General features: G+C 41.5%; 1 protein-coding gene across 12 annotated transcripts in view; it reads right to left on the minus strand.

Annotated features, from left to right (window-relative positions):
* FN1 (fibronectin 1) overlaps window positions 1-17,377 on the minus strand; it is a 66,564-nt gene that overhangs the window by 43,943 nt on the left and 5,244 nt on the right. For all 12 annotated transcript variants that reach the window (XM_084891959.1, XM_084891958.1, XM_084891957.1 and 9 more), the window contains exons 5-13: window positions 16,902-17,039; window positions 13,596-13,754; window positions 12,551-12,748; window positions 11,322-11,501; window positions 10,524-10,700; window positions 9,317-9,469; window positions 7,551-7,679; window positions 6,375-6,518; window positions 192-325 (exon numbers count right to left, since the gene is read on the minus strand). In XM_084891959.1, coding sequence (XP_084748085.1) covers window positions 192-325; window positions 6,375-6,518; window positions 7,551-7,679; window positions 9,317-9,469; window positions 10,524-10,700; window positions 11,322-11,501; window positions 12,551-12,748; window positions 13,596-13,754; window positions 16,902-17,039 — 1,412 coding nt within the window. The remainder of the gene's footprint in view (window positions 1-191; window positions 326-6,374; window positions 6,519-7,550; window positions 7,680-9,316; window positions 9,470-10,523; window positions 10,701-11,321; window positions 11,502-12,550; window positions 12,749-13,595; window positions 13,755-16,901; window positions 17,040-17,377) is intronic.

The following is a 17,377-nucleotide window of genomic DNA, read 5'->3' on the forward strand; positions in this document are numbered from 1 at the left end:
TAAAATTTTCTAAATACCAGAAAAGCTAAGCCTGTATGTCAACTGATCAGATATTGTTTTGTCACTAAATAAATATAAACGTTATATGGATAGTTAATCCAATCTATTAGCTCAAAATCTGAAGGAAAATAATTTCAGCATCTGTCAATATGAGGAGACGCAGTGTCCAGGTTTCGGAGTGGCATACTCACAGGCCTCCATCGGAGAATGTACTGGGTGATGTGGGATGACTCGGGCACATTCCACTGGATGGGGTGAGTGTTGGGTTGGCTGGGGGTCTCGGTGATGATGACCTGGACAGGACCAGTCCTTTCTGAAGATGGAACTGTGAGATTTGGTTAGCTTAGCTATTCATTCTCTTCAGCTTGAAATTCAGTGCACATGGACGAGATCACTAAAAATAGTTTGGCTTATCAGTAAATGTGAATATACGTAATAATGAATTGGGATCAATCTTTTACCTATTGACACTGGAAACAGAGCATCAAATTCTTTTTTAGCTGATAAATTATTGCTTATCGTGAGAACTGCAATTAGAACTTTTTATGACAAATAAAATACATTTTTTTAAAAATGCCTCTTAGCTTGCTTTCTTCTCCATTTTCAAAGTAAGAATTGTAAGAAATTGTGGAACTGTCATAACACAAAAACATAATATGGAGTGCCTACAGATTTCATATACCTACTTATTTATTTTTTTAAAAATATATTTTATTGATTTTACACAGAGAGGAATTGAGAGGGACAGAGAGCTAGAAACGTCGATGAGAGAGAAACACCGACCAGCTGCCTCTTGCACACCCCCCACTGGGGATGTGTCCGCAACCAAGGTACATGCCCTTGACTGGAATCGAACCCGGGACCTTTCAGTCCGCAGGCCGACGCTCTATCCACTGAGCCAAACCGGTCCCGGCAGATTTCATATACTTATTATATTTAGCTTCCTTGAAGCAAATTCTGGTTTGTGGAAGCTGTCATCAAAAATGAATCTGCCACCAAAATCAGTTTGGCTCAGTGGATAGAGCAGCAGCCTGCAGTCTGAAAGGTCCCAGGTTCGATTCCGGTCAAGGGCATGTACCTTGGTTGCGGGCACATCCCCAGTGGGGAGTGTACAGAAGGCAGCTGATCGATGTTTCTCTCTCATTAATGTTTCTAACTCTCTCTCTCCCTTCCTCTCTTTAAAAAAATCAATAAAATAAATTAAAAAAAAAAAAAGAAGAATGAATCTGCCACGTCAGGAGGACACAGCATTCCAAAGGCCATAAGGCATGATGTAAAACACATTCCTAAGTAGGGTAGACTCTTAGACAAATAGACAAAAGTACTAGTTAAAGACAGTTTTATTTCTCATCTTCAAATGCACAAGCTATCTGTAACGCCTTATCATTTTGGGGAAAAATATTATTTTAATTCAGTAATTACCCTCTATTGTTTGGTCAAATTATTAGGAGAGAAATTTTTTCTAGAGCAGCTATCAACTGAAATGAGATTTTGCAGGACACACTAAATTCAATATTTCCACATATTGATTTAAAGTATGGTTTTACTATGGTACATCTACACAATGGAATATTATGCTGCCATAAAAAAGGAATTCTCATCATTTGCAGCAACTTGGATGGAATTGGAGAACATCATGCTGAGTGAAATAAGCCAGTCAATGAAAGAAAAACACCACATGACCTCACTCATTTATGGATAGTAAAGAACATTATAAACTGATGAACCAAAAGATAGATATAGAGACAGTAAAGCAACAAGCAGACTGTCAAATTCAGCAGGGAGGGTAGGGAGATCTGAGGAAGATAAGAGATCAACCAAAGGACTTGTATACATGCTTATAAGTACAACCAATGGACACAAAACTCTGGGGAGAGAGGGCATGTATGGGGGGGGCGGTATATGTACACAGATAATAATTTAGTAAAAAATTAAAAATAAATAAAAAAATAAAGCATGGCTTTAGTTTTGCTTTTAAAGCAAAATAAGAGAAGTGTAATTAAGTCTTCATAGTGTAGACACACTTCAGGGTAATAATGAATTAGCTGAATTACTACGCTAGCAGAACAGAACACTACCTTTTTCCTAAACTGTCATTTTATGACATCCATCAATGTTCAACTTATTAGAAATAAAATTAAAGTTCCTTATAATAATCTTTCCAAGAATTTCTAACTGCCATTCTGTGAAACAGAGCAAAATTTTGGGCGTTTAATAAAACACTTCACCAGATCAACAGATGTAGGTTTCCTGAAAACTCTTACAATATGTTGATTTAAAAATTAACTCTGCTTTTAAATTCTCTTTGAAAATTCAGGTCCAGGGCACATGCCTGGGTTGTGGGCTCAATCCCCAGTAGGGGATGTGCAGGAGATAGCCAATCAATGATTATCTCTCATCATTAATGTTTCTATCTCATTCTCCCTCTCTTTTCCTCTCTGAAATAATAAAAATATATTAAAAAATATACTCACAATGTAAATGAGTTTTGAAAGATAAACACTGAATCAAAGTTTTAGAGATGTGATGATTTAAAGTATTACTTCCATGCAAATCAATAACTATGGGAATATTGTGTCCTTACATTATTTACAATCATTGGCATAAGGTTGTTTAAATATTGATCCTTCCCATAAATCCTACTATAAATTTTCTCATATAAAGAGATAGGTGTTTTACTTAGTTTGGCAATCAGGATGCTGAGGGGGAAAAGTTCATGATGCTGTGGAATATATGTTGATCCCTAGCCTACATGATGGACTTTAAGTCCATCGACCGTAGCCAATGCATGACTCTGGTGGGGATATTGACAATCAGCTATGCATGTGTGGAGGCAGGGAGCATAAGGGAAATTTCCCTTTCAATTCTGCTGTGGACCTAACACGGCCCTAAAAAATCTTTAATCTTAAAAAACTGATGATAGTTAAGTGTCAACGAAGAGGATGTTTTATAAAGGCAACACGGATAAACTTCCCTGCCCACCTTTAAGCCTAATCATGCACCCACATCCACCAGGAGGATAACAAGGGAGAAGGGAGGGGAAAGTAAAGGTGACTTAGTGACTTTCACCTCAATAATGGAGCAAACCTACAGAAGTTTCTTTTCATATATGTATATTTTACTGATTTTGGAGAGGAAGGGAGAGGGAGAGAGTGAGAAAAACATCAATGATGAGAAAGACATCGATGGGTTTCCTCCTGCATGTACCCCAACCAGGGGCCAGGGATCGAGCCTACAATCGAGCTACATGCCTTTGACCTGAATCAAACTCGGGACCCTTCAGTTCACAGGCCAACACTCTACCCACTGAGCCAAACCAGCTAGAGCAGAAGTTTCTTTTCTTTCTAAATTCTGTTTTCAATGTCAGGCTTGTGGCACAGCTCCCGTGAAGGGAACTGCACGGAACACATTTAGCACATTCTTGTTCAGGAAGTAGAGAGCCTGTGCCCATTATTTGTAAGGTCAATTAAATTCCTATGATCATTATACTCAACCAGGCTACATATGATTGGAAAACAAAAAAGCTGAAAACTCTGACATCATTTGCACCATTTAAACTTAAAATCCTGATAATCCTTTCAAAACTGGTGAGTCAATAAAACTTTTTAAAAAATTATCCAAACTGAATAATTACCATTTAGAAAACTTTACTCCTTCTCTTACTCAATATGATCAGCCAAGCAATAAAGTAGTTAAGTAAAGATATGATACAAATCATACTTTAAAAACTAGTGTAAAAGAAGGTCAAAATGAGCAATTTCCAGTAATGGTGACCCTGGAGAAGTTAAACATTTATGGGTTTGCGACTCAGTTCTTTTTTCCTGTTTAGTTTGCTGAGCTCTGTGCCTTCCTAGTTTATTGACACACCAACTGCCTCTTATCTCCTGTTAGTTTGAACGACTCAACAGGTCCTCGGTCAGAGGAACAGACAGGGCAAGGCTCAGAGACAATCTATTGGTAGTCTGCTGTTCCTTCCTTCTTCCATATTCCTGGAGTCCCACATGCAAATCACGAATCACTGATCAAACTAGACACATGGATAAGCTGTGTACTGAGGAGACGCGTCAGGCCCCTTGCCCCTAAATCTCCTCTGTGGTGGACTGGATCACTACCCTTTTTTAAAGCGTAGTAACAGGCTGGGGAGTGTTACTCAGTGCTTGAGCATCCATCCATGGACCAGGAGGTCATGGTTTGACTCTTGGTCAGGCCATGTCCCCAGTGTGTGAGCTCAGTCCTCAGTGTGGGGCATGCAGAAGGCAGCTAATCAATCATTCTCTCTCATCATTGATGTTTCTATCTTTTCCTCTCCTTTCCTTTCTGAAATCAATAAAAATATATTTTAAAAATAATAAAGAGAAGGAACACGGTGGCCATGTAAGACTCCAATACGGAAGAGCTCCTTCCCGTCCGAGCTTCATCTCTGACATGTTCACCAAAATGCTTCCAGCCAGCAGCGATGTGAAGTTCCCTCAAAACCACGAAGGAGGAAATGACTTTCAACAGATTGCCACCCCCCACCAACAGCCATAAACATAGAAAGCTGAAAGCATTATCATTTAGAACATTCTATCTTCTGGCTGCATAATTTTTTTTATTTATATTTTATTGATTTTTTACAGAGAAGAAGGGAGAATGATAGAGCGCTAGAAACATCAATGAAAGGGAAACATCGATCCGCTGCCTCTTGCACACCCACTACTGGGGATGTGCCCGCAGCCAAGGTACATGCCTTTGCCTGGAATCGAACCTGGGACCTTTCAGTCCACAGGCCGACGCTCTATCCACTGAGCCAAACCGGTTTCGGCTGGCTGCATAATTTAAGAAAACCCAGTTATACTTTCTGAACCTATGGTAATCCTGCAGCCAAATTTTTAAAAATTACTAAAAAAAATTAAAAAAATGAATGACTCGAATACTTAGATTCACCATGAAATACAATTTAGAGCCAGGTCAATCAGTGCTCGGAGCCTGCCCAAAGCAGTCACCCGGGCAGCCCTGACAGTGTGTAAGGTGTGGGGAGAGCAAGATCATTTCAGAGGTCATAGAAAGAGTGTGTCTGCGTGAGTGGTAGTCAGGATCCCAGAACGTTATTCTGTTAGTGCGGGAGGGAACTTTAAGGGCAATCAGCTATGATCGCCTCATTTTACAGATGAAGGAATAATGAGTGATGTTTAGCATATGTCTCTTCAGAAGCACCGAGAGAGCTGGGACCCGTACTTTGGTGAGCACTGCCTTTCGCTGGAGTGTTTCATATCTTGTGGTCAGGGTCAGTGAATTTGTGATCCCATGATGGAGGGATTCCGTTAACTTATTCTTCATTCCTGTTACAGGTACATTCTGAGACCCTGGAAATCTGTTTCTATTTCTGAGTGCAGGCCATGTGTTAAGTGTAAAGGTAACAGGAAGCTTTGCACTTCAGTAGTTGCTCAAATAACTGATGCCTAGCAATTAGACTTTCATAAATCAATGCATTTTATTATAATTAATCACTCAGTGGAAACTAAGATCAAATTTTCTTTTCCTAAAATGAATGAACAAAACCAGTGTTCATTCATTTTAATAATGCCCTGTGACCTGAAAAACTCCCAGCAATGAACACTGGAGGGTATTTGAACTGTGTGGGTGGAAAATTGACCTCTTACTCAACTCTTGACCCAGGATACTTTGTTCCACACTCGAACTGATCAAACAAATTGGAAATTTTGACAAAAAGCCTAGATTGAAAGTACGATGAAAACAAACCCTATATTGTCTTTCACGTAATTTCTCTGTACAACTTCTCTGTTAAGAATCATGACATAAAATGCTAGCCCCTTACTCTTAGCACAGCTCACTGTTTGGTTTCTATCCCTACGTATGGGTGTGAGATAAAATCAGTCAGAAAGTTTTAACCTAATAGAATGTTCTACAGTTTTAAGAAACAAATTACAGCCCAGATGGCATGGCTCAGTGGTTGAGCGTTGGCCTATGAACCAGGAGGTCACGGTTCGATTCCTGGTCAGGGCACATGCCCGGGTTGCAGGCTTGATCTCCACTAGGGGTGTGAAGGAGGAAGCCGATCAATGATTCTCATCATGGATGTTTCTATCTCTCTCTCCCTCTCCTTTCCTCTCTGAAATTAATAAAAATAATATTTTTAAAAAAGAAAAAAATTACATTCAGGCACATTTGCATACTTGCCGTATCTTTTTCTTGACTGGGAAGAAAGAAAATTCATTGTTTGTCAAAAATTCAGCTGATTATTAGACAGTGGTATAAGGATGGAAAAGGAAGGAGATTTTAACTTAAGCATCAGAATATTAGTAAACACTGAGGCTGCCCTGTGTTTATAACCCAGCCTACAGTTCTCACTTTGCAGTAATTGAGCTACTCACCTCCATAGGACTGAAGAGGTTGGCAATGCCATTCCCCAATGCCGCGACCGTAGCAATAGCACTGGTACCTGACCCCCTGCCCATACTTCTCCCAGGTGTCTCCGATTTGATAAAATGTTCGGGTTTCTGAATCTTGGCATTGGTCTAAAATACAGACAAGTAAAAGTGAAGCAGCCTTGAAGACTTAAAGCTACAAATTTAATTTCAGTGTGCTAGAGCAATCATTCTTAGTTTCACTAGAAACTGGCAACTGTTCTTACAAATAAATACGTGTTGCTTAAAAAATACTTTGTTCATATCTTTTACTGTCCAGAACAATTAGTAGTAAAAACAAACAAAAAGGTACCCATGGGGGGAGATATTTAGTTTTCTAAAAGAACAATATTTTTAAATAAAAATTGAAGATTTAAATTTCAGTAGGTATTGATAGGCTGAATATTTTGAGTAAAAAATGACATATATTTTTACCCATATTAATGCAACTGATTTCCCATCTGAACAGCAAGGACAATATGTCAGTTGATACACTTTCTCAAACTTTAGCAGATTTAATTGTGCATGTAAATCGATGAGCCAGATTTTAACTGTGAATACTCGCTGAGCAGTTTCTGAGAAAACCTCTCGGGCTTCTCCCCTGGCTTTGGCAATCTCGGGTCAAGCAAACTCCAGTATCTGATCAGTTTGTTTTCTCAGTGAGTAGCCTGCCTCTTTTCATAAAGGAGTATTAATGGATTACCTCAAAGCCGGTAACACAGCCTGTTTAAAGCTCAACCTTCACTGTTTGCTCAGCCCCATTAGAAAGGGCAGCCAAGAAAAATAAAGTATGTGGAGGGAGGGATTTACTAACCTAATCATTTGCCCATGTTCTTGCACCATCAGCAAAGGGCAAGTCTCTTTCATAATACAACCATCTTTATGATTCAGAACTAAAGAACGGATTGCATCTAATTAAAATAAGTTTGTATTTGTCACCAAATTTAGCAAACATAGATGACTACCAAAATCAACGTTATATATGGTCCATGATGAGAGGAAAGACTTTGCAAACCTCTTTGGTAGCCACTGACCAAAGTCCGAATCCAGCTTCAATCAGGTAACATCCAATCGCTCTCCTAATGTGAACCTTGCTCACTGTCCTGGGGGGTCAAATCCATCGGGAGAGACAAGGCTACTTACCGACGGGATCACACTTCCACCGGCCCCGGCCCTGACCAAAGCAGGTGCAGTTCAGCAAGTGGCCCTCTTCATGGCGCTTGTGAAACGTGTCATTCACATTGTAAGTGACGTCGTCCACAATGCATTGATCTATTTAGGGAACAGCGGGATGGGTGGAGAACGGGTTTTGGGCTTTAATGATGAAATTTTAAAAAGCTATGCTTTTCAAAGCACACCGTTCCTTCCACTACATTATCAAGACCTCTCATTAAAATAATTTTTCTAGTGGCAGAGAATAAACACTTTTCAAAGCTTAGTCAGTAATACAACTTCTGCATACAAAAGAAGTCTCCTGTATAAACTAAAGAATGTGGTAGCCAAAACCGGATAGAGCATCAGCCTGCGGACTGAAAGATCCCAGGTTCAATTCCGGTCAAGGGCATGTACCTTGGTTGCAGGCACATCCCCAGTGAGGGTGGGGGTGCAGGAGGCAGCTGATCCATGTTTCTAACTCTCTATCTCTCTCCCTTCCTCTCTGTAAAAAAATTAATAAAGTATTTTAAAAAAGAATGTGGTAAATTACACTTTCTTGTGGAAAGCCCATTTTTTAACAAATGCATGTCTTACTTTCGGAAAAGTTCTTGCTTAGTTGATAATGCCCTTTAGATCCCTGCCTGTTATGCTAAATAGAAGGAAGATTAAGCAGACTTATATACAGCACCCAGCATAATGTGATGGTGGGGGTGGGGAGATATTTGGATTTGGAAAAGAAAATGACATCTATGGCATTCATAAGGTTAAAAAAAAAAATCATGTGAACCTGTTCCTAACTCCCTGAGCGATCCTGAGAAAATTACTTTCTCTCTTCAGGTCTCAGCTCCTCCATCTGTAAAATGAGGAGCTGGTCTGTCTGCCTTCCTACCAGGGTCCCTCTCAGCTCTGCAACACCGTATGTCATTCTCATTGCTCCCGGATTGTGTTACCCACTGACACACAAAAATTCAGGCCAGTGTCAACACATGAGCTACATGGACTATTTATTAGCTCACAGTGCTCCCCTGTATCTTACTTTTTTTTAAAAGAAAATATATATTTTATTGATTTTTTACAGAGAGGAAGGGAGAGGGATAGAGAGCTAGAAACATCAATGAGAGAGAAACATTGACCAGCTGCCTCCTGCACACCTTCCACCCCACCCCCTCCGGTGACGTGCCCGCAACCAATGTACATGCCCTTGACCGGAATCGAACCTGGGACCCTTCAGTCCGCAGACCCACACTCTATCCACTGAGCCAAACCGGTTTCGGCTATCTTACTTTTTAAGCAAAAGAAATAGAAGAACTAAAATAGTTTCAATAAATCAATAGCCCTATATTCTATACCTGGGTCTAAAGGGGAAAATCTTACCTGGACAAAATGAATCGGCCCCTCAATGTATATTTCTCCTTAAATCTGGATCTGATCTTAGAATAGCAAAGTCTTTTTTTCTTTACAAAAATTACTCACACTTTTCTGGACATGAATCCAATGGCATAACTAAACACTAACGGATCCAACGATCGCGCTCTAGCCTTTGAAGTCAGCCTAAGAGCCCGAATCCTGGAAACATTTCCGAATCGCTGGGCCAGCTTCTCTTAACTGGCCGTCTAAAATGTGAGGCTCACCGGTAGACTAACGTGCTGGGATTGCACCTCTCCTCCTTTTGGTGAAGCACAACTTTTCACACCAAAGCCGCACTCCCCGGACCCTTTATCCTCCCAAATGTTCTCACTCCTGAGCGAGCGTACCTCGGAGCTGGGAGTAGGCGACACAGGTCCATTCCCCACGACCATTGCCCACACACGTGCACCTCATCATGTGCCCCATGTCATGCTGCTTATCCCACTGGTCTCCAACGCGGTACATGATCCCTTCGCTGGTCGTGCAGATTTCTTCGTGGGCTGTTTGGAAAGGAATGAGAAATGTCCAAGTGATAAATGGTCACATGTTCTTAAAAGGTATACAGTATTATCAGTCTAATTTGGTCATCCTACAAGCTCTCCCTTAGAAGTCTGGTGTGCCTCGAAGAAATCTCAGTGCTGCCCTGTGCTCGTATAGAGGCTTGAGTAGCAGAGAGGAAAGCACAGTCCAAAAGGGAGGCGAGTTGCAGGAAATACTTACAGGAAGGGTAAGTGGACAGTAAACCTCATTGACCCCTACACATGAACTCAAAGGGTCCACATTGTTCTAGAAGCCTGGATCTGACTACTGCTCCGTAACTTTCTAGTTCCAGTTTATTCTAACTCAAAGGGAAACAAGGGAAACTGTGTGTCTGAGTATGAGCATTGCGCTGTAAGCTCCAGCATGTTTTTCTTCTAAATTCTCTTTGGTTGAAATAAGAGAACTAAAAGCAAGCTGTTTTTTTCGTCTTGCGTTTTGGTGCCTCATTGACAATGAAATGTACAGGTCTTTTTGGTTCTACAACTGGGAACTCAAATGTAATCTATGAGACTCTTGAAATATGAAAACTCAAAATAAAAGGCACTGGTTCCCCTTTCTTCATTCACACAAACTAGTGCTCCATCCCGCTCTTTAAAAAAAGATCACTACTTTTCAGAAAATTGAGCTTTGGTCATTTGAGTATTTAATGAAGGATAGAGCTTATGTCAGCTAAGCCAAAATCACGTGTAAATACTGTCAGGTCTGTGCCTCTCAGTCAGTTACATTTGACAAAGTTCCTCAGTTGTGTGCTCTATACAAAAGACAAATTTGTGCAAAATGGAAGTGCGCAGACATTTTAAACAGCATTTTGATTGTACTTATATATTTTGGGGCATTCAAGTATATCAATGGAATATTAAAATTACATAAATAATTGCATAATTCATATAAATGTATTATGTCACATTAAGCTGTTTGCGATCTCAAAAGTTAAGTGTTAATGGGTCAAGTAGTGTAAAGTGGCCAGTGTTCTGTCTGACTCCATCAATGGTGTCTGCAAGGGCTTCGTCTTACCGGCCATGGGGCAGAACCCAAACTTCTGGTCGGTGTCGTAGTTGGGTGTGGTCCCGCACCACTTCATGTTGTCTCTCCTGCCCTCGGAGGTACAGTCGGTGTAGTTGTGGTTGTTGTACAGGAAGGGGAAGTGGCACAAGGCACCATTGGAATTTCCACCTCGAGTTTGAACCATCACTGCCCAGAACAAAGAGGAAGAAAACATTACACTGAGCTTCCCATGTGCAGCGGGAACGGCTACAGAAAGGTCCAGAGAGCCCGGTCTTCGCAGCTAATTTCCAAGGAGTCCACCTCAGAACCAAAGCTGCCTGGTGACAGCATTCTACGTCTCCTTCACCTTGTGAAGTGCACTCACCTTTACCTTCCAAAGAGATTTAAGTCCAATTTTCACTCCCCTTGTTCCCAGCCCAAGAAACATTTCAGTGATCGCTTTGAATAAAAACAGTGTTTCAACCAAAAGAGAAACAAAAATACTCAGTCATCCATTCTGCGTATTCTTCAGCCCCGTGGGATGACATCCTGGTTTTAAGATGCCAGCATCTGTAATCACATCGTAAGCCCGATGTGTCAGAGAGAAAGGAACTGGTGGCCCTTTCCCTTGGTGTCATTTCCCAAGGGCACGAGGGACCATGGAAAGATCTTCAACTGCCAAGTTACTCCACGTCTCTTGGGTCCAGGGTGTAGAAAAGTGATACTTCTCATGCAGCCTCAAGATTAATGGCTACATTGCTGACTAATAAAAAGAGGGCATGAGAAATGGGTCTTTCTCACAGCTGGGTTCCCCCCCGGGACACTCACCAGTCTGGTCTGTACAGAAGGAATATTTCTGGTCTTGTTCATAATTGGAAGTCGTGCTACACCAGAAATGTCCATCCTGTCGCCCTTCGCCGGTGCAGGAGTAGAAAGTCCGGCTGTTGTAGGTGAATGGTAAGACACATGGCTCCCCGTTGGAATTGCCACCAAAAGTCCGAGTGACAGCTACAAGCATAACCAAAAGGGTCTCGGTAAATAGAGCTGCATGGATTGCTGCTGCTTATTTATACCTTAAACTAGAGGCCTGGTGTACCCTGGCCTGTGGGATTGGGCCAAAACCAGCTCTCTGACATCCCCTGAGGAGTCCTGGATTATGAGAGGATCCAGGCCAGGCTGAGAGACCCCACCGGTGCACGATTGGGGCCAGGGAGAGACTCGGGAGTTTGGCCAGCCGGGGAGGGATGTGTGAAGGGTCCAGGGCATGTTTGGTTCATCTCCTTCAGTCCCAATCAGCCGGACCTCAGCAGCAAGCTAACCTACTGGTCAGAGCGTCTGCCCCCTGATGGTCAGTGCACATCGTAGCAAGTGGTTGAGCGGCCTTAGCATATAATTAGCATATTATGCTTTGATTGGTTGAATGGATGACTGGACAAACTGAATACTTAGCATATTAGGCTTTTGTTATATAGGATTAGAGACTGATCTTGTGCTATAAATATAGATGATCAACTGGTGAGTTTCAGTCAAAATGCACTCCTCAGAAGGCCATGCCTTTTGTGGATAGAGCAAAATCTGTTTCTCTGCTAATGTCCTTTGTTACCACCTCTGCTATCTTGCCTTAGTTTCTCCATTTGTAAAACTTTATTAACACAAGTTAATTAAGGATGCTGCTCAAAGGATACTGGAGGGATATGCATGCCTCAGTTGGTGGCGTAAGTATTAATACATGAGGTTATTCTAGGGATAACATCAAGTGCATTAATTATAATTGCTATAGTTACTAATACCATTTTTGTAGCCCAGAAGAGATGCATTAGATGTTGTTAAACCTCCAGAAATCTGAGATTTATAGTATGAAGTATGGATGATTAGTTATTCAGAAAGCAACCCTCTTATAACAACAAAGATAGTACACTTAATATTCACTAAAGAAAACACATAGATTAAAAAGATTGGAAGAAAATGTATCAATGCCAATTCTTTCAAAAACTAAATCATAAAAAGGTTTTCAGTACTGTTTTTTGTTTTTGTTTTTTTTTAAAGATAAGGCAGACCTCTCTCTTCACAGCTGACTCCATTGCCCAGGCAAGTGCAAAGCATCTGCTTATCTCCTTGTATCTTCAGCCACTGCATCCCGACTGAGTAGATCACACCGCTGTCTGTGATACAGTGAGGATATGAAGGAGGCTGGGGGTAAGGCTGAGGCTGAGGCTGAGGCTGAGGCTGACGCTGAAAAACGGCCATTTCAACATCTGGACAAGAGAAAGAAAAGTCACAACGTTGGACAAGAGAAAAGAACTTGTATTTCTGAAGTAGGGACCTTTGGGATCCCATTCGGATCACTTCTGAAATCCACATTGTTTCTAACCTAACCCTAGAAAAAAATGGCGCTCCCATTCTGCATTAGTTTTTGCATTCAGCATATGCCAGATGGTCTCCAACTTCCAGCTCAGATGGAGCTACTGGGATTATATTTCTAAATCCCAGACAGTATTTTGCCACTGAACAGGGCAGGTACCTTCAACAACTCCTTAACCATCCAGGAAGCTCACAGGCCATGCCTTCACAACGCTTCACCCCTGTCTTCATCCTGGCTCACGTCGGAACAGGTCCTTCTTGCTCTGTGCCCTGGCTCTCTGAACTACCCATCATTCCCTGCTGCCCACATGCTCTTGTCTTCACCTGAAATGGTCTTCTTCACCCTGCCTGGCTCAGCAGTTCCAATGAGCCCATTTCTCTTCCTGACTTATTCTGAGACATCCCTGCCCCTCTGCAGCGAACCCCTGCCATCTGCGTGGCGGGGGGCTGATCGGGGCGCAGTGCCCTGGGCCGCCACACAGTCCTCCAGAAGCCGCCCCTCCTCCCACACTTTGTGAATCGGTTGTGTGTGTGTTTTCCGCCTGAGATCCATCTTTATTTCATCTTCATCTACGTTTAAAACTTAACGTTAAAAAAGGTTTTCACAGTCCAGTGAGTGGACTCAGCTTACTAGCCCACACCCCGCACGTCCCCCTCGAACGGCCTGCCGAGGGAAAGGTGCATGTGCAGGGACGTTTTCGGTGCCACAACCCGGTTTCCGCCCAGCGCCCTGCCCCTCACCAGTGGACGTGGTCTGCAGGGACGTGTGCCTCTCACACTTCCACTCGCCCCTGCCGTTGCCCGTGCAGATGCACTGGAGCTGGTTCCCCCGAGCGTCCCTCTTGCTCCAGGTCTCCCCGATGCGGTACGATGTCATGGTGTCCTGGTCGTTGCATCTGTCTGTGTGAGAAAGGAAGCGTCCCGAGATGTGAGTCAGGTCAAGCTTGCACATGCTCAAATGAAACTTTAGAAATATATACAGCCGAAACTGGTGTGGCTCAGAGGACACAGCGTCGGCCTGCGGACTGAAGGGTCCCAGGTTCGATTCTGGTCAAGGGCATGTGCCTTGGTTGTGGGCACGCCCCCAGTAGGGGGTGTGCAGGAGGCAGTTGATCGATGATTCTCTCTCATCGATGTTTCTAACTCTCTATTCCTCTCTCTTCCTCTCTGTAAAAAATCAATAAAAAATATTAAAAAAAAAAAAAAATATATATATATATATATATATATATATATATATATATATATGCACAAACACAGTCGTTTAAAACTTAATAAGTTGCCCTAGCCGGTTTAGCTCAGTGGATAGAGGACTGAGGTTTGATTCCAGTCAAGGGCACATGCCCAGGTTGTGGGCTCGATCCCCAGGAGGGGGCGTGCAGGAGGCAGCCCATCAATGATTCTCTCTCATCATTGATGTTTCTAGCTCCCTCTCCCTCTCCCTTCCTCTCTGAAATAAAAATATATTTTGAAATATAATAATAAAGCCTTGTAGGTTATTTTTTGATGATATGTTTCTATTTAGCTGTGGTGCCACAGGCGCAAAACTTCCAAACAAAGGGTTATGTCTGTTCCAGCAGAAAGAGACCTATGGGACTTAATCTAGCTCCACTTCTCTGTCTGCCAAAACACTTTTTCATCAGCATTCACTCATTATTTTATTTTATTATTTTTAGAGTTTTCACATTGCTCTTTTGACCAAATTCATATTCTGGCTTTTGATCACCCCTGTCTTTTCTTTCCAGACTCTCCAATAATTGCTGCTGAATGTGACCTGCCTTTCAATAGGGGCCTTTCTTTAGAAAACTAGGAACAGTAGGAGGCAAGTAGGTTTCCAGTGGTCTTGGAGAGAGCCCCAAAGAAGCTAGAAAAAGACGCAGCGCCCCTTTCTTCATCTGTCATAGGAAAAATTCAGGGGGTTACCAACTTCTCAGACTATGTTCTCCACCACCCCCTCCCCCTCTCCCACACACCCTTATTTAAAACACTACTAAAACAACCTCTTTTGAATTGCTTAGTGTTAACTCTACAATGGAAACGTGAGATTACAATTGTAAAATGATGTCTTATAACTAAATCACCATCAGTGTATGTGTTCCATTATCTGTCAAATAGTTTGCTTCAATTATAATCTGGCTTTGCCCAGATGCTACAAAGTGAGTATAGAAGATTTGGTTTGTCTGTGTCTCTCTGCACTGGGTGAGAGAAAAATAATTGGACAGTTAATGTAAATTCACACAAATAGATGCCCACATTCATCTACCACCAGCACAGAGAGCTGAATGAAGACATGGCTGGTTACAGCTTTTTTCCAAATCCCCAGCTGAGAGGATTGACTTCGCTTGAACTTCCACAGCACTATGTTCAATATCCATCTTGAAGTCTTAACATTATGCTTTATAGAAGATGACTACCTAGGCCTCCCTCATCTCGACCTACTTACTGAGGGCTCTTTGAAAGTTGAGTTGATATCCAATTCATTTTCTCATTCTCTGCACCTTCTTGTACAAAGTAGGGGGTTGAATTATTTCATAAAACAAATGACTTTTCTTCGAGAAACTTTACCCAATTTGCTCTTAGAAGAGTTTTAAATAACAGATGTGAGAGTTTAAGTCAGGTATCTAATTTATCTGAAGCTAAAAACATTACCACAGAGGTCTTGGAAGTCTGATGATCATAATAACATTTTAAATCCAAAAGACCTAATGAACCATCAAATTTCTGGGCAACATTTGGTCATAATCGCTATTACTTTCCATGAGAGGTTTAGTTTTTGTTAGCAAAGAATTTAAATTTGGATGATGAACATTTGAAGATGGTTAAACTTTTTAAGCTAGATAAATGAAATAGGTCAAAATATTTAGATTTTATTTTAAAGTTATTTATAACATCCATAGTTAATGCCTATTTTACTTCTATAAACTCTATAGTTGCTATTAGTTTGAAGTTTCAAAACAAAACAAAATGTTTCGAACCGCTAAGGCAGGGGAGGGGAACCATTTTCTGCCATTTGGATATTTTATAACATCATTCTCAGGCCATACAAAATTATCCACTTAAGCCCTACCCTCTTTTTCCCTGTGGTTAAAGCATTGGCCTGTGGATTAAAGGGTCGTGGGTTCGATTCTGGTCAAGGACACATGCCTTGGTTGCAGGCTCCATCCCCAGCTCTCCCCTAGTCGGGGCCTATGCAGGAGGCAACTATCAATGTTTTTCTCTCTCTAGTCTCCCCCTCCCTTCCACTTTCTCTAAAAATCAATGGAAAAATATATCCTCAGGTGAGGATTAACAACAAAAAATGTATAAATTTGAAAGTTAGCCTACTATATTTGGCCAAATATTTAATTAACTCAACCCTAATGCCTTGGCAGGGCCAGACCAAATGATTTCTCCAGCCCAGTACAGCCCTGGGTTCACATTCCCCATCCCTGCCTTAAGACAAGTAAGGTCCAGGATGTCCTAGAAGGAACAGCAAAGCTGTCAGAGGTCAGTTTTCTTTAGCATTACTAAGCTTTACTAGGACTTTGAGCAAGAGACACTGTCCTTAACCCACAATAGACACATCATTTTAACCAATGGGATAAGGCACTTTTTATTTCCATCAATTTTGCTTATGAATAGGCCTTATTTAAATGTGAAGCATAAGGAAACCTAAAACTTTAGAGCTTTGCTCCCTTCTATGTCAATAGTACTCACATGCCCAAATATGCACTCCTAGCTCTCAATACTTTGAAAATATCTGTGATAATTTAGATTATTAGACATTTGCAACTAATCTTCATGCCACAACACCTTTGGCTTTTATATGGATATTAAGGTTCCTAGTAGCAGATAGTCTTTAATGAACAAAGATATTTTTTAAAATTTAATCTTCTTGGAAGAAGCAGAATACGTTTCATATAGAACTTTTCCTGACATTCAAAAGTTACAAAAATAACAACAACAACAAAAAACACACATTGATGTGTTGGGTGTGTTCTAGAAATCACATTACATTTCTCTCTAAGAATCCAGAAAATCACCTTCACATGCAAATCTAAAACCTACTTCTGGAGGTGCAGGTGATGCGTCCGCTGCCTTCTCCCAGACAAGTACAGTCCACCATCATCCAGCCTTGATAGGGCTTCTCCCAGGTTTCCCCGACAACGTAGGACGTCCCAGCAGCGTTGTCAAAACACTTCTCAGCTGTGGGAAAATGTGAAGGAAAAAGAGGGGGAGAAAGCTATTTCAAACTGTGCCATCTCCCCTGCAATTTTAAAGTGTATTGTGTAAGCAAAAAAACCCAGCCACATGTTTTAAGTAGTACTCTGTTCTACCAGAAAAGCATGCCCTGTAACTAAGCACATGGTAACCACAGCAAAAGAAAGCTCCAATCGGGCTGGCAGACACAAACTCTGTTCCCCTAGTAAGTATATGGGCTGTATATTTTCAGCTGGTATTCTCCTTCTTCACACCAGTATTTTAAGTGAAAAGGATCTATCTATATGTCCATTCCGTAGGACACAAAATGTGCGAAATTCCAA

Source organism: Pipistrellus hanaki, assembly GCF_964339955.1.
Source record: "Pipistrellus hanaki genome assembly, chromosome: 8".
NCBI lineage: Eukaryota > Metazoa > Chordata > Mammalia > Chiroptera > Vespertilionidae > Pipistrellus > Pipistrellus hanaki.